The sequence below is a fragment of the Stenella coeruleoalba genome (genome assembly GCF_951394435.1).
Source record: "Stenella coeruleoalba genome assembly, chromosome: 2".
NCBI lineage: Eukaryota > Metazoa > Chordata > Mammalia > Artiodactyla > Delphinidae > Stenella > Stenella coeruleoalba.
Genome location: NC_137147.1, coordinates 76,868,490 through 76,891,218, shown reverse-complemented (window position 1 = coordinate 76,891,218; position 22,729 = coordinate 76,868,490). Strand labels below are relative to the sequence as shown.

Genomic DNA, 22,729 nt, shown 5'->3' with positions numbered 1-22,729 from the left:
CTGTTTATATTGTTCCCAGTTTAAAAGTTTCTCAGAGTATCTTTGAACAAAAGCATATTTAATATTTCAGCCTTTTTCTATTTCAAAACTTATTCCTCATAGTCCTATGAGTTAAATCACTGGGTCATCAGGTAAGAACATCTTTGAGGTTTTAAATATTTTACAAAAATATGTCCCAGAAGCACTGTAGCAATGAACAAGATAAACAGGCCCTTTTCATAGTAGCTCAATGTTGAAATTGACAACTGGAAGCCAACTAGTGGTGAGATGCCAAGATTTGACAGAAGAGTATGACTTCACTAGCATCTACTCTTGTTCCACAGTATCTAACGTGTTTGACTACATCAAGATCCCAGACAGATAAACTTGCCTTTGATGTAGGTCTACGGGAACATGCCACAGGTAAGTCAACATACCTAGGTCTGCTGCTCAGTGGGGTCTTGGGCTAAGGGCTTTTGAGAAGGGTACTGAATGCTACTCATTTGGGATTCCAAACCAAAGTGGTCAGTATCAACCTGGTCTGATAAAACTTTGGAGAATTTAAAAAAAGAATGTGTAATGAAAACATAGGAACTAAGAATGAGGGCAAGCATAATGTTTTAACCACAGTCTGCCAGAGTCTCAAAGAAAAACAATTTTTAGGGTTAGGAACCAAAAGTAAGTAGAGAAGTTATTCCTGAAAGAAACCAATGGTAATGAATAATCGCTAAAAAACAAAGATAGCATAATAAGTGTTTACATAATGAAGTATAGTGTTGAGATCAGAGAAGTAGTTCTGGGACTTCCCTGGCAGTCCAGTTATTAAGACCTCGACTTCCAGTGCAGGGGGTACAGTTCGATCCCTGGTTGGGGAGCTAAGATCCCATATGCCTTGTGACCAAAAAACCAAAACAGAAGCAATATGGTAACAAATTCGATAAAGATTTTTAAAATGGTCCACATTAAAAAAAAAATCTTTAAAAAGAGTAGTCCCATTTTATTCTGCAGTGAACCAGCTATTTTTAAAGCAGTGTTTCCCAAATGTTAGTCAATGACATCCACCATCGCGGTGTTTGCCATTCCTGTACATCACTTTTATTATTATTTATATTTTTCTTTACATTTACTTACTTTGTACTTATAATTTTATAATAAGACTAAACTAAAATCATTGGTATAAGTAGAAAACTGGTATTGCTTGCCTTAAAAATAAATATAGAGAAAAGAAAACCATGTCACTAAATAATTGAAGAGGTGTTGGCAAATATTAGAAAAGTGTTCATGATATACGAGCTCCGAAGTGAAAACTTTCTGATAGAATCAGAAGGCTTAAAAGTAATAAAAGAAATTTCTCACTATATGATTCAATGTTGTTTAATTGCCCTCCACCGCCAGTGCTATACCTCATATACCATCATATAGTTTGGGGAACACTGGCTGTTTTTTTTTTTTAGTTCAGTCGAAAATAATGACAGTCAAGTGATGGATCCTAAGAAAGGTGGTGACCAGGAAGATGCAGGTTCTCTCTGGACACCAGAAATGAAGAACAGAGGGCTAAGATAATTGTCAACAAATATTTCTAGTTATAGTATCAAAGAAGGGGCTGACTTGCTGTGGGTTATTCCAAAGACCAGTGGAGCAATGGATAGAAGTTGAAAAGAGGCCCATTTCATCTCAAAGAAGGAAACCATTTTGTAATATCTGCAAGTATCCAGTAGAGGAACAGCTGGCCTCGGGAAGGAGGATGTTCCCTGTGGCTGGAAGTATTCATGGGCAATCTATCTGCCAAGGGCATTACATACATAATTTCTGCTCTATTTAGAGGTTGGGCTTATGGACCAATCAGGATTCTTGGTTGCAAACAGCAGAAACTAATTCCATTAACTCAAGCAGAATGAGAGTTTACTGGAAGGATATTGTGTAGACCTGCTCTGAAGCTGAGCCCCAGCCTTAGAAAATGGGCAGAAACAAAGGCAAGGGAAGAGCAAACAGCCTAGGTCACACTGCAGGAAGAGTCTCAAAGTCTCAGTCTTTAATATCATGACATTTTCCCCCAAATAGGAAGAGAGTTCCATTGTTGGGTAGTCAAACAAGGACAAAGTCCATATGGTCTTGCTGAAACTACGTCCGTTCATAAGGGGATGATCCAGATTGTCTGATTTTACAGATAATCTAGAAAAAAAAAATCTAGGGTTTAACCCATGTGCATTTGCAGTTTCTGCATCGTGCACAGTCACATCCAGAACGCCTGACGAGAGCCCCTCCCTCTCCTCCTTTTTGTACAGAGCAGAAGAGTGAGCCTGCCTCTTTAGGGTTTTTTTTTTTTCTTCCTGAAATCAGATTATATTTGAATTTGATTTGAGGTTGCTTTGTTTTCAGCTAAAGTGTTATTCTTAAAATATAATTTCCTCTAAGGTGTTGTCAACCTTTGTTGAAAATGACAAAATGAGTGGAGTGCCACACATTCTGAGTGTAAGTTGACCTCTAAGTATAAACCAGCTGTCAGTCTTAGAGCACATAACCGGAAAAGTCATATATGGTCATTCTATTTATACCAGTAAAATGACTTCAGACTTTTTGAGAATTGGGAAGAAATTTGAGAAATAACCACTTTCTAGTCGTGTGTTCAGGAAACCTATTTTTTTTTTAATTATTAGAGCCTCCAATAAAAATAGAGGGAAATAGCAGCAGAGAATATTACTCTTTCTAGCACTTTTTTTTCTAAATTCCTAAAATCAGACTTGGTGTGAATTCTGCTGACAGATTAAGGAAACACATGCACCAACCCAAGTTCAAGGTAGCTGATCAGAAGCTGACTTTGGCAGAAAGACAGAGGGGAAGGTGTTGACCAGGTGTTCATGAAAGCCTAGAGCCTAAAATAATTTATTTACCTCCCTCACCCCCAACCCATTTCATGTTCTCCTTGAAGAAGACCAGCTTGCTGTTTGCTGGGGAGGAGGAGAGCGCTCGTGCAGCTCAGATATGGTTCAGTATGGCCTGGAGTGGGTCTTCTGTCTTCAAGAGGAGAGTCACTCAGGATCCAACAGAAAAGCCTTGTCTTTTACCCAGGTCATTCTGTGAATGCACTTTTGGCTCAGAAACCTCTTCTGGGTTGAAAACAAGTAGTTGAGTTGAATCTCTAGGAGAATGTGAGTAGAAGCTTGGAAGCAGTTTCTTGAACACTTCTGGAAACTTTTCCCCCTGCACAGTGGGTAATAAATGATTTGACTGACCTAACAGAACTGGTGACCATTTTGCCCTTGATTTTGCTTATTGGGTTCTTTCTTTTCTCCTTTTAAAAGTTTTTTGTTGTTGTTTTGGTTTTAGACATAGCTTTAGAATTAGGTTAGAATTGGAAAAAAATGAAAAAAAAAATCCCCACTAAATGTACTATTAGGTATTTTAGGACCTTCGCCTGGCCCGTGCACATCCTACTGATTTGGGGATTGGCCCTGTCCCTGGGCTCCAGGCCACTACGCTGTTCCCAGGAGAGGGCGAGAGAACAAGGATTCTCTTCTCCCGTGTGCCTCTTGAGGACCCCTTCATCCTGGTCCCTCTCAGTGGTCCAGAGCACATAATGGATATATACAGATGTAGAGGGCAGCCTCTTCTGTTATGAAATTTTAAGTTTAATCAAAACGTAATCAAAATGATCATACTTATTTATCCAAAGTAAATCAAAGTAATACCCGTACATAGTTAAAAGAGAGACACAGTAGTCCTATGCTTACTGGAAACATCCATCTCCTGCCCACCCCGTCCGCGTTCTGGATTCCTGCGTCTCTGGGGCGTCCACTTTCAGCTCCTCTAGTATGTTCCTCACTTGTGTGCGAGTCATACAGTTTACTGCTATTTAGTTATTCTTTCCAATTAGGTATGATCTATTGATGTCCTAAATGAATAATAAAAATTTAGCTCTTAGTCTCCACTCTTCCCTGTCTTCTTTCCACCCTCCCAATATATTTGCATCCATTTTTTATGTAACTACCAAAGTCAATATTAACTACTTACATTGGCATAACTGTAACTTTCATTTGCAAGTGAGACTCATGATATACTATGGTCAGTTCACTTTACTGTATTGCTTTTGAGTTTTCCAGTACTCAATAATTGCCTTGTTTGTTGCTTTACTTTCCGTGACCCAGTCATTCATTTCTAAACCGTCCCATAGAACAGAAACTCTCCCCTGATTACATTCAGTCACAAGAGCTGTTCTGTCAGTTTCATCTTCTTAGAAACATCCACTGTCATCCGGGAAATTCCCGTTTTCTCTCTCCAAGATCCTGTATTTCCTGGATCTCATGTTTTTCTCCTTTATTGGTTTATCACATCGTTTGGGGGGACTCCATTTCCAGTAGCTTTTACAGAAAAGATCCATGGGAGAAAAATTGTTGTCTGAAAGTTTCTTAATTCCAGCTTTACAAGTAATTCATAAGAGTATTCTACATTGGAGATATTTTTTTCTCAGCATCCTGGAGGTTTTCTTCTAGCTTTTGGTCTGGCTGTGAGATGTCTACATTCTGATTCCTGATCTTTCGTGTGTGACCTGTTGACATTTTCTGAGAGCTACTTGGATCTTCTCTTTTGCCCTGATGTCTGCAGTTCTGCAGTGCTATGTCTTGTCCTGGATCCTTCTTGTTCTTAGTGTCACAGGAGTGGACCCTGGTGTGTGTGTCCATTCTCCACTGTGCTAGGGACTCTGCAGGCCTCTTCAATCTGAAAATGTTTGTCTTTCAGCCTTGGGAAAATTTTAATATTATCTCTTTGTTAATCTCTTCCCTTTGTTTTCTCTGTTCTTGCTTTTTGGAACTCCTCTAGACCGGTTTTCTAATTTTCTTTTCAGTCTTGTTTCTAATCTGTTTTCCTTCGTTCTTCATTTTGGGAGAATTTTTCAACTTTATCCTCTAACCTTCCTGTTTCTTTCTCTCTTTTTCAGGAACAAAGATTTTTCTTTTTCTTTGAAGCGATCCTTCATGGTTACTCTCATAGCTGCTTCATGAATGTTACTTTTTCTTATCTCTCTGAGATGATTAATTCTAAGATTTGCTTAAAGTTATCTTTAGCTGTCTGTAATCTTCGTGTTTTCCCTTTACCCACTTTTTGGTTTGTTCCCGTCATTCACGTTAGAGACTTTCCTCACATGTCAGGTCATCCTTGGTCCCCACTGACGTTTAGATCAAGGCGGTAAAAAGCGACAGGAAGTCCTGACTGTGTGAGTGGCTTCCCATCTCTTAAGCCTCGCTTTGGGGTAATCTATCAGGGACCTAGGCATTGCACTGGAGATGCCCAAACAGGTTTCTTTTATGTTGGGTAGTTTGGCTTCCCTAAAGAGTAATCTTCATTTGGGTTGGGGGGAGGTTCAGCATCGCAGCTGGCATTCTGGAAGCTGAGGAATGGAGGTAAAGGAAGAGGAGCTGGGGTTTTACTAATCAGGGCAAAGAATTCTAATTATTCTCCATTTTCAGCAATACTCTTTTTTTTTTTTTTTAATATTATTTATTTATTTATTTTTGGCTGTGTTGGGTCTTCGTTTCTGTGCGAGGGCTTTCTCCAGTTGCGGCGAGCGGGGGCCACTCTTCATCGCAGGGCACGGGCCACTCACTGTCGCGGCCTCTCTTGTTGAGGAGCACAGGCTCCAGACGCGCAGGCTCAGTAGTTGTGGCTCACGGGCCCAGTTGCTCCGTGGCATGTGGGATCTTTCCCAGACCAGGGCTCGAACCCGTGTCCCCTGCATTAGCAGGCAGATTCTCAACCACTGCGCCACCAGGGAAGCCCTTCAGCAATACTCTTTACTTCCTTGTCTGACAGTGCCTGATCCATGGAAGTCGTTCCATGGATTTAACTTCTATTCTTTTGTACAGTGGAGGGGGAAGAGTCACCTGGCATGCAGGATAAAGAAAGGGATGCAGAAGGTTAAATGTTTGCTTAAAACCTTCAGCCAGGGCTTCCCTGGTGGTGCAGTGGTTGAGGGTCCACCTGCCGAGGCAGGGGACACGGGTTCGTGTCCCGGTCCGGGAAGATCCCACATGCCGCGGAGCGGCTGGGCCCGTGAGCCATGGCCGCTGAGCCTGCGCGTCCGGAGCCTATGCTCCGCAGCGGGAGAGGCCCGGGTACCGCAAAAAAAAAACAAAAACAAAAAACAAAAAAAAACCTTCAGCCAGTCCTCCTGTTTTCAACCCCATCTTCTATGGTTGCCTTCACAGGGAACTGTTACCTCCAATTCCAGAGAGTTTCTGGAGAATATGTAGCAGGAGTGGCCTTATTTCTTGAGATCAACTTGTCATCCATTTTCTTACCCAAAGACTGGACTTGTAGCTTTCTCTTGGCTAAAAGCATCTATCTACATTCCTTTTTCCAAAATGTCAATTTTTCTCCTTTGCTGTTAACTTCTCACCTGCTGTCTTAGTCCTCGTAGATTTAGGCCTTCTGAAAAACCTCTGATTTTTTTTTTTTTTTTTTTTAGTGGAATTACTGATGATTTAGTAGAATTTCATGGGGGAAGGGGTGGGGCAAAGATAAAAGTCTGTAAGTGGTCAGTAGACCAATGAAGTCATTTCTTAAAGATTTGTAGGTGCTTGTGAAAAAAAAGCATATTACCATATGTATTAAAAATACTCAAAGGCTTCTGTAGCTTCTGACCTCCAGTACTCTTTTCCAAATACTGTCTTTCTGTCTCTAGAGAAAATGAAAATGATAAACACACACAAGCGCAGATGTGGGGGTAACTGGAATGCTTATAGATAAATAGAAATTGGAGTGTGTGTGGGCACGTGCATGCGTGTTTCAGGGCTTCTCATCAGGAGGAAGGAGAATGAGGGACAGAATGAGGGACAGAATTAGGGACACGGGCTTCCAAGAAGCAGTCACTAACTCAAGGAGCCTTTGTGTAGGAGAAGCCTGTTGGTGGACCATACATCCCGCTTCCAAGCAGAGGTCTGAGGGAGAAAAGGTTCGAATTGGTGATGACCTCATCCTTGTCAGCGTATCCTCTGAAAGATACCTTGTAAGTACCTCCTAACACAAGCATCTTTCATTTCCAGAGTAGTTTCTTTTAGGAATAGATGGCCAGGGAGAACAGAACCACGTTAGATTGAGTAGGATAAGATACCTTTACACGGTATACTTGAGAGGTGATTAAATCCTCTCTCCGGCCAGTTTATCATGGGGCCTGGAATGTAACTGTTAGTTAGTTTTTTAGATTAAAGTACTGTTCCCAGCCAACTCTGCTTAAATGCCCCCAGGCTCTTCCTTAGAAAGCCAACTATTAACACATTAGTTACCATCACTCTCAGTTTATCACGTTGTTTAGCTCTTGTCCAATGAAGAACAAGCCAGAAAGTGTTGGATATAAAAACATAAACTTATGTTTGGAGGGACAAAGAGAATTGTACATGTTTCAGTGTGTGGGATGTCACAGTGGTTAGAAGAGGCAGGTGAGATTTTGCACCTGGGGATGGTACTAGGCAAGCATCGTTGAAGTCAGGCCCTTAGGGGGTGGAGGTGGGGCAATACCTTGCAGATCAGAGAAATGTCAGAGATAAGTTTTTAAGCTTCTCAGCGCCAATCCTACCAGCACATTTTACTTTGCCTAGACCAAAGGCTGGAGTAATTTTTCCCACTTGTGAGTTCCCTCCTCCTACCAAGAATAGACATTTTATAACTTCCTGTTGAATCAGGGATCCAGCTGAGGGAATGGAGTCTTGTCTGCCCCCTCTGTAGCTGAATACTTCCTCTTCCCTGAATAAAGTGTCCCGCTTTGAAGCTGCTTCTAGATTGGGTGGAACAATCTCCCACAGGCTACGTAGAAAAAGCCCGATGACAGTAAGGCTGTTTAATTCAATCCTTGAAATTCTAGGTGAGCTGCTTCTGTCAGGACTGGCCTGGTGATTTAAAGGATGTCTCGTTTCTGTTTCTGCTGCAGCATCTCTCAATATCAAATGGTAACATACAAGTGGATGCCTCCTTTATGCAAACACTCTGGAACGTACATCCTACGTGCTCGGGAAGTAGCATCGAAGAAGGTGTGCTTCTTTGTGTGTATTCAACCCTCAGCCTGCCCGTTTGTCTTGTGCTACGTATATTGTCATTTTCTGCGACTTCACAGCTCCTGCCTGAATGTCCCGGTACACAGCGTGATTTTGGTTCACCTGAATTCCTTTCTCTGATGTTAGTGTGGATGATTTTCTGTCCTGATTTCTGATTACGTGAGCACTCCTGACATGCTTTTTCAATCCTTTCGAGTTCACTATTGTTTTGGCACTGTGTGTATTCAGGACCTTGGAGATGTACCTTCCCTCTCCCACCGACTTTTCATTTTTATTTATGGTTAGAAGTATACAGACCTTAGCAGGTTCAGTTTGAGAAGACATTATTTGCCAAGAAGGTGGCTTTTTAAAATATTTCTCCCCAGTGCACCTCTCCATACAGGTGGGAGAAGGACTTTATAGTAAAAAGATATTTGGCCATTTGCTTTTACTTGTATTTATGGAAGGCCATTTAAAAACAACAAATGGTATTTTCTCCATATTTTCTTGTTCTCTTAGAAGTAAGATCATCAAAGTTTGTTCAACATATCCTATTTCTTGGAGCCAGGCAAAGACAATACACCTTTCAAGTTGTATAATAAATACACTGGCCTTACCTTGCGCGTGGGTAATATCACAGTTGAGCACAGTAATCAAATGTCAATGACGTAAGGGTTATCACATCACATTCTAGCCCTTTATAGCAAGATTAGGATTTTTAAAAATACTCAAATCACAGGCTTTAACCCTGTTTTAAAGCTTGAGCCTAGTAGTTTCAAACTTGGAATGCCTCTAAGTTTCATGATGTTGGAAAATAGAGGGAAACCTGAGAGTTGTTAAGGTGATACCCCCGTTTCAGGAGGCGTCATAGCTAAATTGAATAATCAGGAAACAACAAATTTGTAACTCTTCTGGCAACTGATGGAAGACCTTTCAAAAGCAGGATATGTTTTTAGCTCTCTTCTTTCACACCAGAACTCACCCACCGCTCTAAATCTATTGTCAATCATTCCCTTTCTATCAGGAGTCAAGGAACTGGGTTAAAAAATCTTCCCCAAGGAACTTTTGACTGAATCTTCTCCGTGTTGATTATTTTTCATTTCCGCTATAGGAATAAAATTATTGCCCAGTCCCAAAAGAGGGCTTGTGGAGATTAATTAATTGCATATCACTTCACAACAATACTTTTAGAAGTATTGAGTGCCCTTGTGATAGAGCCTGGGTAGCTGATCACTTGAGTCATCCGACTGCAAAATGCTCTCTCAGCATCCGCTGGTGAGAAACCCACTTCAGCCCTTGAGAGAGTGAGTGATCTTTCTTATGACCCTTCTTTCCTGATTACTGCCCTGGTATGTTTCAACTAAGATGCTGTGATGCCCCAGCATTTAGCAGTTTCCTCTGTGGAGTAGGATATTGATTGGAGGAGCCTGAGGACTGTAAATGGTGGGCTCCAAAGGGAGCATGGCCTCACCATCATGAGACGATGGAGAGTTTAATCGAGTAGCATTGACATATATACATTACCAAATGTAAAATAGCTAGCTAGTGGGAAGCAGCTGCATAGCACAGGGAGATCAGCTCGGTGCTTTGTGACCACCTAGAGGGGTGGGATAGGGAGGGTGGGAGGGAGACGCAAGAGGGAGGGCATAGGGATATATGTATACATATAGCTGATTCACTTTGCTATACAGCAGAAACTAACACAACATTGTAAAGCAATATACTCCAATAAAAATGTTTTTAAAAAATATGATCATGGAAGGGGTTAATTTTCTAAACAAACTGGCTGTTAACAATTCCCCTACAGTATATCATGAATTATTTTAATGCAAAAGAGTATGCAGTTGCAAATATTAGTACAGTAAGAGAGAGGAAAATGATAAAATGACTTCTAAATATTCGAGGGAAGTTTAAAAAGAACTTGCCTTGCCTGGATGAAGAAAAATGAACCAGGGAATATCAGACTGTCCCTGTATAAGATGCATTGATAACACCCTTTTCTACTGTGGCATAACTTTTCCTTCTTGCTGTTTTGCTCCAACACCCTAAATAGTTTGACAGCCCCTAAAGTGATCTAATTATGTGATTTTCTCAAAATCCTGATACAGACATTGAACATATTAAGTCCATTTGTCTCCTGAGAACTGTCTAGCTGGGAGAATTTTTTAATTCAAAGGGATAACGAATTTCATTTCTTCATGCGAGATAAAGCTCAGACTGGGGCCCCTCTCCTACTACTGTGTTGTTTAAATGGAGGCTCACAGTGTATTTGAAGACTAACTGGTCATCGAGTCCTTGAAGTTCATTGTTTCCTATCCATCTCTGAACTCCATGGCTACTGAGATTCCTTTCCTTATTCTGAAAGCTAAGGGCTCGTTGATAGCTGCCTCTGTGCTTGTCCACTCAGAGACACTGGAATGTTATTCTGCCTTCTCCTTGGTGCTGTAGAAATAGTGTCCTGGTTTGATCTGTGTTTATTTAACGCGTTGGAAAAGTAGCTCCTCCTAAGAGAGCTCGGAATAACAGTTTGCTTCCCCCTTCCCCGCACCTTCTTTCTTTCTCATGGCTGCAGTTTGATTGGGAATTTGCCACAAAGTATACACATCCAGATTGTAACAGTTTATCCAGGAACTTGGTGTTGGATGTATTTATATCCTAAACAACTGGAAAATCCTTATCCTCCTAAGAGTAGCAGCTTAAATTTCCTTTTGGCCTTGTGTGTGTGTGTATTTTTAAATGTTGCATTATTTTTATTGAGGCATAATTGATACACAACATTATATTAGTTACAGGTGACCTTTTGGCTTTTAATGATATGAATTGACACATTGTTTTCACCCTCCCTTTTGGTATTGGACTTGCTCATCTCTGAAACCCTGTTTAACTTTCAATGTTAGAATTGTTTTGACTTTCTTGTCTTTTCTACCTGAGACCTGAAGTCGTGGAATCTGTCATTTCCCAAATGCTTTTTCTCTTGGTGTTTTCCATAACTGACTCAGATATGCATGAATTTACCCTTTTTAAATACAGTGTTCTCATTATTCAACTTCCTGTAAGCTCATGGTAGGATATAATTCTCTTACAGGATACCTACTTGGTGGGCACGTAGTACGTCTTTTCCATGGTCACGATGAGTGTTTGACAATACCATCTACAGACCAGAATGATTCCCAGCACAGGTAAGGCAGTAGCTTCATCCTTCTCTTGTCTCCTGTCTCCGGTGACTCAGACTAAAGAGTTGGCTTTTGGATGTGGAGACAGATGAATTCTGTAAGTGTTAGTTAATTGACGAACTTCCCTCCAGTCATGGGTTGCAGTTGTAAAACAGGAAAGGCAGTGTGCTTGAGCGTGCTCACAGGAATAGCTATATACACATGCTGCTTCTTAGGCAAGCAATTCTGTGGTGCTTTTCAATCCCTTTGTTTTCTGTGGTTGCTTCCAAATCTAAGGAGTTTCTGGTAGCATTAATTGTAGACTGAAGGACGCTTTTTTTTTTTTTTGCGGTACGCGGGCCTCTCACTGTTGTGGCCTCTCCCGTTGCGGAGCACAGGCTCCGGACACGCAGGCTCAGCGGCCATGGCTCACGGGCCCAGCCGCTCCGCGGCATGTGAGATCTTCCCCGACCGGGGCACGAACCCGTGTCCCCTGCATCGGCAGGCGGACTCTCAACCACTGCGCCACCAGGGAAGCCCTGAAGAACCCAATTTTGTGATGGAAATCAGGATGGTCATTCTAGTGAGTCTGTGCACTTACATAAATTATTCACCAGGCTCTTCAAAGGCAGATTATCTCTATTACTCCCCCTTTTATGTGCTATGAAGGTGAAGTTCAGTGATTTCATTCTGCTTATCATCAAACAGGATTGGAGAAACCAAATGTCAGTATCCAACCAGAGCTGGATTAGCAGGGGATGGTGCCGGGGCGGCATGTACTGCTGAGGATGATGCTTTCTTTGGATCTCTGGTTATCTACTCAAAGGATGCTTTTCCAAAATTCAAAATCAGGAGATGGAAGATATTAATCTAGGTCTTAAATTCACACTGAAGCATCCTTTAGTATTCTGTTTATATATAGAGGAACAGAGTATAAAAAGCTTGGCCTCTGTAACTATGGAACTCTGATATATTTTAAAAAATCAAATCTCAGATGTAAATTAGACTGAACTTAGGACTGCAACAAGTCTGATCTCCCAGATCGCTCGTAATACATTCTTTGGTTTTGCACGATGCCTACGGGAACCTCATTAACTGCATTTCTTTTACTTCATTAGAAACACATGATCACATTCACACATCTTAGAAATCATCTAAGTCAGGCTCCTGCCAAAGGTCACACACTGGATGATTTCAGATGGGAGCCTGAAACCCAGAGATGCTGAGTCTCCAGCCAGGGCTCCTTCCTTACTTTATGTTCTAAAGGACCCCCAGGAGCAATGTGCTTGAGTGTGTTACTGTGCATCTTAGAAACTACCCATTGGCAATGTATATCCTTTATTGTTCTGAACCTCTTTCTACTTGCTCTGTCCTCTGTGTATCCCTTCATGGGAACCAGATGTGACCCGGAATGGTGTCTAGCCTTCCTGGCACTGGTCCAGTGGCTGGCAGTTATCTCTGAGTAGAGAAGTTAGGCTGACCTGATTTCCCTTGGAATTAAGGATTCCCTACACTAGATAATGTCATGTGATCCTACTCAGTTGCGGTTTTCTTTTCCTTTTTTACATTTTTAATTTATTTTTTAAAATATTTATTTATTTACTTTTGGCTGTGTTGGGTCTTTGTTGCTGTGCACAGGCTTTCTCTAGTTGCAGCGAGCGGGGGCTACTCTGTTGCGGTGCTCAGACTTATCATTATGGTGGCTTCTCTTGTTGTGGTGCGCGGGCTCTAGGTGCACAGGCTTCAGTAGTTGTGACACGCAGGCTCAGTAGGTGTGGCGCACGGGCTTAGTTGCTCCACGGCATGTGGGATCTTCCCGGACCAGGGATCGAGCCCATGTCCCCTGCATTGGCAGGTGGATTCTTAACCATCGCACCACCAGGGAAGCCCTCGTTTTTTTTTAAACAGTGAAATTATGCAGTAACCCACATACTGTCTCTTTAATATCTTATCCTGCTGCAGTAAGGCCAAAGCTTGCAGGTGGATACAGAACTGAAGTTTTGTTAGTGAGTTTGGCAGAGTTGGCTCCATCTAAGATGGAACACGTCAAAACTCACTAGTTCTCTCTTCCCTTTCCTATTCTTTTGTTAAGGAAAGGAATTTGGAAACAATTAAAATAACATTTGCATGGCCCTTTACCCCTCCCCCCACACACATGCACCTGTCATTAAATTTAGAACCAAATTAGAAGCATCTGGGCAGAAACAATGCTACTTGGAGAAGCTTGTCATGTGGTGGGCACTCCTATCGAGTGGTTCAACAAGATCCTGACCCAAAAGAAAGGCTGGACAACTATTTGAAAGAAGGTGCTGGGGAGAGTGAAACAGATAGAGAGGAATTCCCAGAATGGGCCCCCTGAGGAAGGCATGCATTGCCATCATTGAGTTAAGAGCAAAACTGGCCTTCCTTTGGCTGAGGATTTCACGTGAGCTAATTTGTATTGTGGGGAAAAAAAGAAATCGACAGATAAAAATAAAAAGGCTCTTCCTTTCCTTTGTAAGGAAAAATAAAAAGACTATTCCTAGGAAGGAGTTGAGACTGGGGGGAGTCAGCAGTGGCTCCTTATACTGGAACTCGGATTTTTGTAGCAACTGGTCTCTCATTCAACACAGGATGCCTCGGCATTTTTTGCTGTCTAGGTGAGGTGAGTGATAAGCCTCATCATTGTCACGTGTCATCAGGTCAATCCTCAGAACTGGCCAGGATAGCCAGGAATACCGAAATTTGGGGGAGCACAAAGGAATAGGAAATCAAGAATACACAAAAAGGTGCCCAGAGTCAGGAAGGCATGCAGGTGATTCCACTGTAATGGGGCTGACTTTCCAGAGGAAATCATTCCTTGTAAAGCCTGAGAGCAGCCAGGCTGGGTAGAGAGGCTGACCGTCCCAGGGTGCAAAGCCGAAAGAATAATCTAACATTCTGAGCTCTGATCCTTGCCTCTGCCTCAGGCTTGTCAAGCATCCTGGAATAAGTCACTTAACTCACTGAAACTAAGGCTAAGCTGTCAGCCAAGCTTTCAGAGCACCTCAGCTCCCCACCCACTCACCTCCTCTCCTTGGGTAATTGTTTGAGAGCGGGGGCAGGTTGTTTCAACCTCTGTAACCTTTCGAGATTCAATGGAGCAAACCACCCGCATTTCCTAGGTGGGAAGGACTAACCTTCTAGAATTCTTTAAATGTCAGAGGGAGAGAGTTCTCAAATCATGTGACCTAGGGTGATCTGCTCCACCGTTTCCACCTGAGAGACCGCTTTTGCTTTCATTGAGGATGGAGAAGCGTCAGTGAAAATCTCAACAAATTTTCCTGCAGGGCTAGGTCAGTACAGCATCATTACTATTCTTGGCCTGGCACAGAGACACCTGGGGTGTTGGAGCTCTGCAGTAGCCTAGGATTTCTTTCTTAATATTTACTACATATTTCCTGGTAGTACATACATTTGAAAAAGGTTTAGAATATCTTCTATAATCCCACCACCAAAAGGTAGCCACTGTTAATGTAGTGTTTTATTGGATTTCTGTGCCAGGTAAGTAGCTTTTGATGCACATTTGTAAACATCTATATTTAAATAAAAATCAACAATACATAGTATTTTGTACACCCATGAACATCTTTGTGCACATTCATTATTTTTTTAAAAAACCCCATTAAATGCTCACAACCATTCTGTGACTTACGTACCCTTATTAGGCTCATTTTACAGGTGAGGAAATTGATGCACAGAGATTTGAAGGGACTTGACAAGGTCACACAGCTAATAGATTCAAATTCAGGTCTGCCTGACTCCCAAGCCCATATTTTTAACCAGCTCATAATTATAATACTTCTTGGGAGAAGGAAATAATCACCACATATTTCCTCTTCCCCTCTATTGATTACCTGTTGTCTTAAAATTTAGATCAAGATTCTTCTGGAGTTTGAGTAATTCGATTGTGATATATACAAACCCTCTATAGTAGAGGTAGCATTTTAAATTAGTGAAATTAAATGCAATTAAATGATCAGTGTTGATCCAAGGTCACAAGATTCTCAAAGTATCTGGATTCAGTATACCTGGCAATCCAGGGACCACTATCATGAGACATACCTTTAAACTAAGATAGTTCATTTAATTCCTCATAATCTGTGCTATAGATGGGTTGGTCCCAATTGTATGGATTAAAAATCAGACTTTGATAATCATCAGATAAACATCAAACACACCCATTTCATGGGACATGTTACAGAATGCCTGCCCCGTACTCCTCAAAACTAGCAAAGTCCTGAAAAACAAGGAAAGACTAAGAAACTCTAACAGACCAAAGGAAACAGGGAAAACATAACAACTAAATGCAATGCAACCTCCAGGATGGGATCCTGAAACAGGAAGAGAATTAATAGAAAAACTGATGAAGTCCAAATAAAGTCTTGAGTTTAGTTAGTAATAATGTGCCAATGTTGGTTTCTTAGTTCTGACAACTGTACCATAGTAATGTAAGATGATAACCGTAGGGGAAACTGAGTGAGACTATACAGAAGCTCTCTGGACTATCTTTGCAACTTTTTTTTACAAATCTAGAGTTATTCCAAAATAAACATTTTAGTTAAAAACACATTAAAAGATTATTGTTAATGCAGGAAAGGAGACAACAGCAACTGAGAATAGAGCTTTGTGCCCAGCTTCCTAGAACAATGGAAATGAATTCACACAGTACTACGTATACGTTTTACAAGTACAAATACATTTTCTAAAGATGTGAAACTGCATCAGCGAGCTGAACGAGAAAGAATTGGAGCGTTTGGTATCGCGTCTGATGATGTGACTGGGCTGTTTTGACTCCTGATGTGGAAATAGAGACAGTCCTTTTTCCATTGTACACCTGACGGTCTATGAGTGTCCATGATGAGTATGTGGCTAGCAGTTCCCTCCCCTTCAGCACCCTTTTTCCCTTATAAGAGAGACTGGGAAGTAGTGCCTTCCTTTGGCTCTTGCTTCTCGTTTTGCTGACTCTGTGAGGGCTTCGAAATACAGCGGGTTCTGAGCAGCCTCTGCAGGGAGCTGTTCCCTGCCCGGTGCTGGTCAGCCTTCGGCACAGAGGAGCTAATCTCCAACTCTGCTCACAGGAGGATATACTATGAAGCTGGGGGAGCTGGCACGAGAGCCAGATCTCTGTGGAGAGTGGAACCCCTTCGGATAAGGTAATGGAGTGTCCGGGGGGCATTCTTTTCAAGGATTTTCTTTTCCAGGACAGTCCATTGTCTTAAATGTTTCATTTGTTCCGTATCGCCTGGCAAACTCTCAGAAGTTCCTTGGCCAAGAGCTAAATTCTGAAATGTCTGTGACTGTGTTTTTTGTTTTTAAAGTGCACGCACACAGGCGCACGCACGCACGCAGTCACACACACACACACACACACACACGCACGCACACGATTTCCAACACCTCCGTTTTGACTCTGAAGCCAGCAAGCTCTGGTGCCTTGAACCAAACCCCCAGCTCCTGCTGCCCTTGCAGTGGCTATGTTATAAAAGGCAAGCGCAGACATGTTCACCGAGAGCCATCAAAGCTGTTCGCCCATTTATTTTCTTAAGTAGATTCTCTGGAACCCAGGTAAGTTTTCCTCCTCCCGGTAGCCTTGTTGGCTCCAGTGCAAAATTAGCTTTAAATGACAGAGGGCTGTAATCGCATGAGGGAGGGAAGACTAAAACATCACTGGAAGTGTAGCTGTGAAGGAAACTGTATTTATCAGAACTTGTCGGAAACAGTTGTACCTGGAGGAAGGAATGGGAGGCTGAGACTTTGGATACAGGTACTTGAGTAAAAACATGGCATCTCTAAACATCAGACTACTGAAGGGGGGGTCCGGTTAAGCTCTGGACCTTTATTTTGCCTGGAGGGGTCACAAGTTAGATTAGAGCTAAACTGCTCGAGGTGAGAGGAGGGTCAGTGTTGCCATTTTTGGTTTTCCCTCTCTGCCTCTCCCTCTAGCTCTCTGCTCAGTCTCTCCCTGAACACTTGTTCAAAGTAAAATCTCTCTAATCGGGGGGTGGCGGGGGGGACGCTATATGCCCCCCGGGGGGTCCTCAAGATAATCCACTGGAGATCAGGAGAAAACATTAGAACTTCTCTCACACATACACATGCAGGTACATTCACATTTTTTACTGAGAAACTCTGGAGGTGGCTGGTTGAAAGAATCCTGGTTAGCTTGTGGTTGTTAGCTGGCTTGTGGTATTTATATTCTCTTTCAAGCCTGTTGAAATTCTTATAGTGTCATACTCTTTTTTTTTTCAGGGTATTAGGGCTTGGTTCTTGTTTAATGGACTTTTTAAAAAATCAAAATAAGTATATATGTGTATATATATATATATATAGTTCCAGTTATGGTTCTTTGTTTATTTCCCTAGACTCTTAAATATGAACAATTTAAGCCTTTTATCAGTGTTATTTGGATTCTTTGGGGCTCCAAAGAATTAGCTCGAGAGGAAGGTCATTTTAAAAGCTGATACGTGTATTCCTGAAACATTTCGTTCTAACTGAAAGGATAAATTAGATACAGATTACTCGGTGCATAAGTCCTACCCTAACACTTAACATGACTTTTGCTGAATGCCAGCCTTTTGATGCAGGACCCTGGAACTTTGTACCTCTTAATCCCCTTTACTCACTTCTCCCACCTCCCCAACCTGCCTTCTCTCACAACTGCCAGTCTACTCTCTGTAGCTATGAAATTTATGTTGTTTTCTTTGTTTGCTCATTTGTTTTGTTTTTCAGATTCCACAGATGAGTGAAATCATATGGTATTTGTCTTACCCAGTCCGATTTATTTCACTTAGGATGATACCCTCAAGGTCCATCCATGTTGTTGCAAATGGCACAATTTCATCCTTTTTTATGGCTGACTAGTATTCCACTGTGTATGTGTATACGGCACATTTTCTTTATTGATGGACAGTTAGGTTACTTCCATATCTTGGCTGTTGTAAATAATGCTGCAGTGAACATAGGGGTGTGTATCTCTTTTCAAATTAGTGGTGGTAGTAAAATGCTTGAATTAAGGTGGCACATTTGGAAATGCTTTACTTTCCCAGAAATAAGTTTCTCTAAAAAGGCAAGCTTCCCTTTTTTTTTTTTTTTTTTCTTTTTTTGTGGTTTTGGCATCAAGACACTTCAGTGGAGTGAAGGAAAAATTGGAAGCTTGGGACTTCCAGTTCCATTAAACCACTGACCTGCCCCCGGGACCATGTTCCTTGTTGGTGATCTTAAGAGAGTTCATTAGAGAACACCATGCTGAGCTGTAGGCAGGCATGCAATCCTAGAGCAAGCCAGGAGTCAGGGGATGAACCCCAGAAGGCCTGTGTGAAAAAGCACAGGGTAAATATTGAAAAGGACTGATTTTTGTGTAAATGCAATTTCTTGTCTGTTTCATCTGCCCAGTTGGAGCGGCAGTAACATCAGATGGGGCCAGGCTTTCCGACTTCGGCATCTCACCACAGGCCACTACCTGGCCTTGACAGAGGACCAAGGCCTTATACTGCAAGACCGGGGAAAATCAGACACCAAGTCCACAGCCTTCTCTTTCCGAGCATCAAAGGTGAGGTGGACTTCGACCTCGTTCTCAAAGTGAAAGCTCTGAAACCTCCAGGTAGAACGGTGACTGAAAAATAAAGTAGGCTGGGACAAAACGGAATTGGAAATGAGACCTATGATAAACACTTTGTTCTCTTATCTTTTGAATTGAGTTCATAGAGGAATGCTTGCCTGGGTTGAAGGTTGAAGTCTTAGGAGGGAAAAACTTTAAAGGAAAGTAGAAAGCCCTAGAAAACAAAAATGTTCACAGGAAGGGACAGTGTCGCTCAGAGGCTAATGGAAAATACTGTTGTTGTTAAATATGTTCTGAATTGTTTTTAGTACTTTTAAGTCATATGCTTCACTCCTCATAAAGCAGGGGTAACACGGAGGCATAAGTTTCAGTGCTACATTTAGCTAAGTCAAGGAAGTGATTTCTTTCAGAAAGATGCAGAGAAGGTGTAATTCTGGACACGACATCGTCTTGCAGTTATTTATATTATACAGAGTTACTAGTTCCTCTTCCCAGGTCGTCTGTTCTCTCCAGATCTCTTAGCTCTGGCCTGTCCATCCCCAGCCTTCTTTAAGAGTGAATTCTGTGGTCACCATGTTAACCCCAAACATGTAGCTTTGCCACTTGGTGTGTGGAGAGACAAATATTTTTTGAAGCCTCTATCTTTAACGGTCAGCCAGGTTTTGACTCCGCGTAACTCAGAGCTGGATCTAGTTGGATGGTCGGAATTGCACACGGAGCTAGCTTCTGACAGACAGTTCGGTGCTCTGTTACTTTATGATTGTTCTGGAAAGATTAGCCAAGCATGAGAAGGGCTCTGCCCAACATACGCATAGTTGTCAGGGAGCCTGCACCTCCTAAGAGGACAGCTCAGCATCTCCGTTGGGAACTTCATCTCTAGCTTCATTCTTCTTTGCTCTTTTCCAGAAATAGATCTTGATTTGTGTTCTCAACACGATTTCAGTAAAGGCTTATTGATGATTCCGTTCATGTAGGACTCGGTGTCAAGCTGACAGCTGCATTCCTGCGGGACATCTCTGCTTCATAATGAATCAGAGAGGCCGCACTGTCTTCCTTGAAGCAAGGAGTCACACTCCTTTTTTCCCTCCTTTTATGGTCCTGAAGTATTTTTAGGCAGAGAATCTCTGGCACAGAGATTTTCTCCCCTAGTTGCCCTGTATCAGAGTTAGGTTTTTCCTACACCCATGGTTCAAACCTTAAGAAATGAGAGCTTCCTGCTATCAGTTCCATTCAAGCATCTCCTTCTGTCTGCTTCTCTTCCAATGGCACGTTAGCTCCTTGACTTCATTCTGGTTTTCGGAGCTCATCTCCTTCACGTTACCCTCGCTTTTGTTTTTTTTTAAGATTCTCAACACAAGAAGGATTTTAAATTCAGGTTGATGACCATGGAATAAAACATTCTGGCCTCCAGGAAGTGTGTTAGGACATTGCAACTGGCTAAAAGGAGCAGTGAAACAAAGCAACAGAAAAGTCCTCGAGACAACTTGGACATGAAGTGGGCGGGGAGAGCAGATGTGGGAGGGTCGGGAGGGGTGGAAAGTAAGAAGTGACTCATCATAGCTGGTGACCATGTAAATACCTTTCTAAGATGCCAGCTTGGCTTGTCCCTTATTTGAGCGTTCTACCCCAGTCTCCTCAGCCCTGGGATGAACCCTGACACTGAGGTCTTTACCACTGCAGAAGGAGCCTTCTCTTGTGACAGCAGAAGAATCAGGTGGCCTTCCAGGCAGCTGGCGGGATCCTGCTCCAAGGGGACTCTTGCATTCCGTTCCTTTCTTGGCCTATCCTCGTGGAGTATGGCTCAGCCCTGTGTTGTGGCCTCTGCGGGAAGCCAAACAAGCTCAGAGTACCCTGGAGAGTCCTCATAACATTCCTTCTACTCGGCACCACTGCTAGCCTGTGAGCACATTTTACCCTCCAAAAGCTCATTCCTCATCTCCGCAAGTCCCCAAGTTTCCATGCACAGGGAGGCCAGCAGCTGATGGCTGAAAGGCATCATGGTACCAGGGGGCTGCCAGCATAGCAGAGCTGGATGAAAAGTCACCCGTGAGTCACATTGTCCTGTGCACTTGGCAATGTGGTTGCATTTCATTGGCATCACAACGTTGGAGGTTTAAATACCTCTCAGTGCAGCAGTGTTCAGTCTGGCTACCTTCATTTTAACTTGAAAGGAACTGAAATTAAAGTGACCTAGTCTCCGTGTCAGGCCAACATAAGGCTGCATCCCCCAGGAGATCGGAGCTTCCTTGGGACATTGTGTGGACAGGGCATTGGGCATCTTAACGGTGAAGCTGCACGGGAAGGAAGAACATGTGGGAACATGGAGTTCTGCCGTCCACGATCCAAAGAGCTCCTGGGGAAGAACTCTAGAGATGCCTTGATTTCTCTGGGCCTCCAGACTCCTCCTTAGTACATGTACTTTTACCTTACTTGGTGCAGGCTCTCTTCCTTAAGTACACTCTCCACTGTGCTTCCCCTCACTGGGGAACAGTGTTCCCCAGCAGACAGATTTGTGGCTCTGATTTTCAACAGTGGGAAGGCTCTGAGTTGTCTTGCCAGCTCTCACCTGTACCAGGTGTTAGGTGATGGAGCAGACGGCAGACAGGGGTCTGAAATAGCGTGTCAGGACCTGGGTGGTGGCACAGGGTTTGGGGGGACTCAGTGGGAAGGTTGAGAGGGGGAGATAGTGTGTCCTTTGTGCCTCATTGAATGGGGTTGAGTGGGGCTATTCCTCTGATCTTCTCTGTATGCTGGAGAATCTGGAGAACAGGAGAAGAGACTCCCGAAAGGAGCACGATTTAGGCTCCTATGTTCTGGGAGGACGCTGGGCTCTGAGTCACCGGCAGTGATGGGCTTCCCGCCCCACGTTTCCTGTCAGGCTGCACGAGCCCGTGACAGCTATGACTGCACGACCCGGGGTCCTAGGTCGGCCGCAGGTGTGTGTTCATATCCTCAGCAAACTGTCCTTACAAGGAAGATGGCAGGTGCCCCTGTGAATCTTGTATCCGCATGACAGGACGGGGGCGTGACTGAACCTTGCTGGGTTGGGGGTCAAGTCCGAGCATCGGCCGCAGTCATTGACCTGGCCCGGCTCAGATGGAATCAAACTGTGGTCTCTGAGCAAACTATGTGAATGAGCAGAATGGGATCTCGGTCAGAGCTTGCATTCCTTTCCTTCAGCGGGGGATCCAAATCAAACTGGAGGCCTGGGAAGTACTGAGGGCTCCGAATCACAGCATCGCACCTATTCCCTTAATCTGGAAGGGGTAGCGCGTAAGGTAGAACATGGCTTCCAAGTCACCTAGATCTGGCCTTGACTCCCATCTACCCACTGTGGAACCTTGAACACAATTCTTAATCTAGTTGCAGCTCATTTGAAGTCTGTCATAAAAGATGCTTTAAGGGCCGACCCCTGCCCGCCCTTCCATGGTATCACTGGCCACCAGCTCACGCTTGCCTTGAGCTCTAGCATACGAAGTACGTATCGTCTTTGAACGTGTTATCTTTTCTCATCGCTAAACCTGTACCCTTTAACCCTCCACGTACCGTCATCAGCGACCTCCTCCGCATCTTTCAGACAAATGTCAAGTGCCCCTCACAGGAAGAAGGCCCTTCCCCTTCCCTCCAGCAGGGCCCTGTTCACGATTCCATTACAGTCATCACTCACTCGACGGGGAGCTCCTGGATCACATGCCCCCAGCCCTTTCTGTACCTCTGCACCCCACACAGTGTGTAGCATGTAGTAAGTTTGAGCATTGCTTGCTGAAGGGATACGTAAATGAGGTCATAGGTTCATACAGAGTGAAACCCATTCCATTTTAACCTCCATCCTCTTCATAGATTTTCTCATCATTGTGTAATCATTTTCGATCATAACACAACCCCTATAAACACTTAAGGAGAGACATTCATTCGTTTGAACATCGAAGTCAAATTTCTGTGAACTTGATCTCACATCATTTTCCCATGGTCTTGACATTGCAAGGCCATTCCCC

General features: G+C 43.0%; 1 protein-coding gene across 1 annotated transcript in view; it reads left to right on the top strand.

Annotated features, from left to right (window-relative positions):
* RYR3 (ryanodine receptor 3) overlaps window positions 1–22,729 on the top strand; it is a 550,597-nt gene that overhangs the window by 247,813 nt on the left and 280,055 nt on the right. Inside the window, 6 exon segments of the mRNA XM_079909615.1 lie at window positions 324–402; window positions 6,870–6,982; window positions 7,901–8,000; window positions 11,089–11,182; window positions 16,255–16,329; window positions 18,569–18,725. Coding sequence (XP_079765741.1) covers window positions 324–402; window positions 6,870–6,982; window positions 7,901–8,000; window positions 11,089–11,182; window positions 16,255–16,329; window positions 18,569–18,725 — 618 coding nt within the window.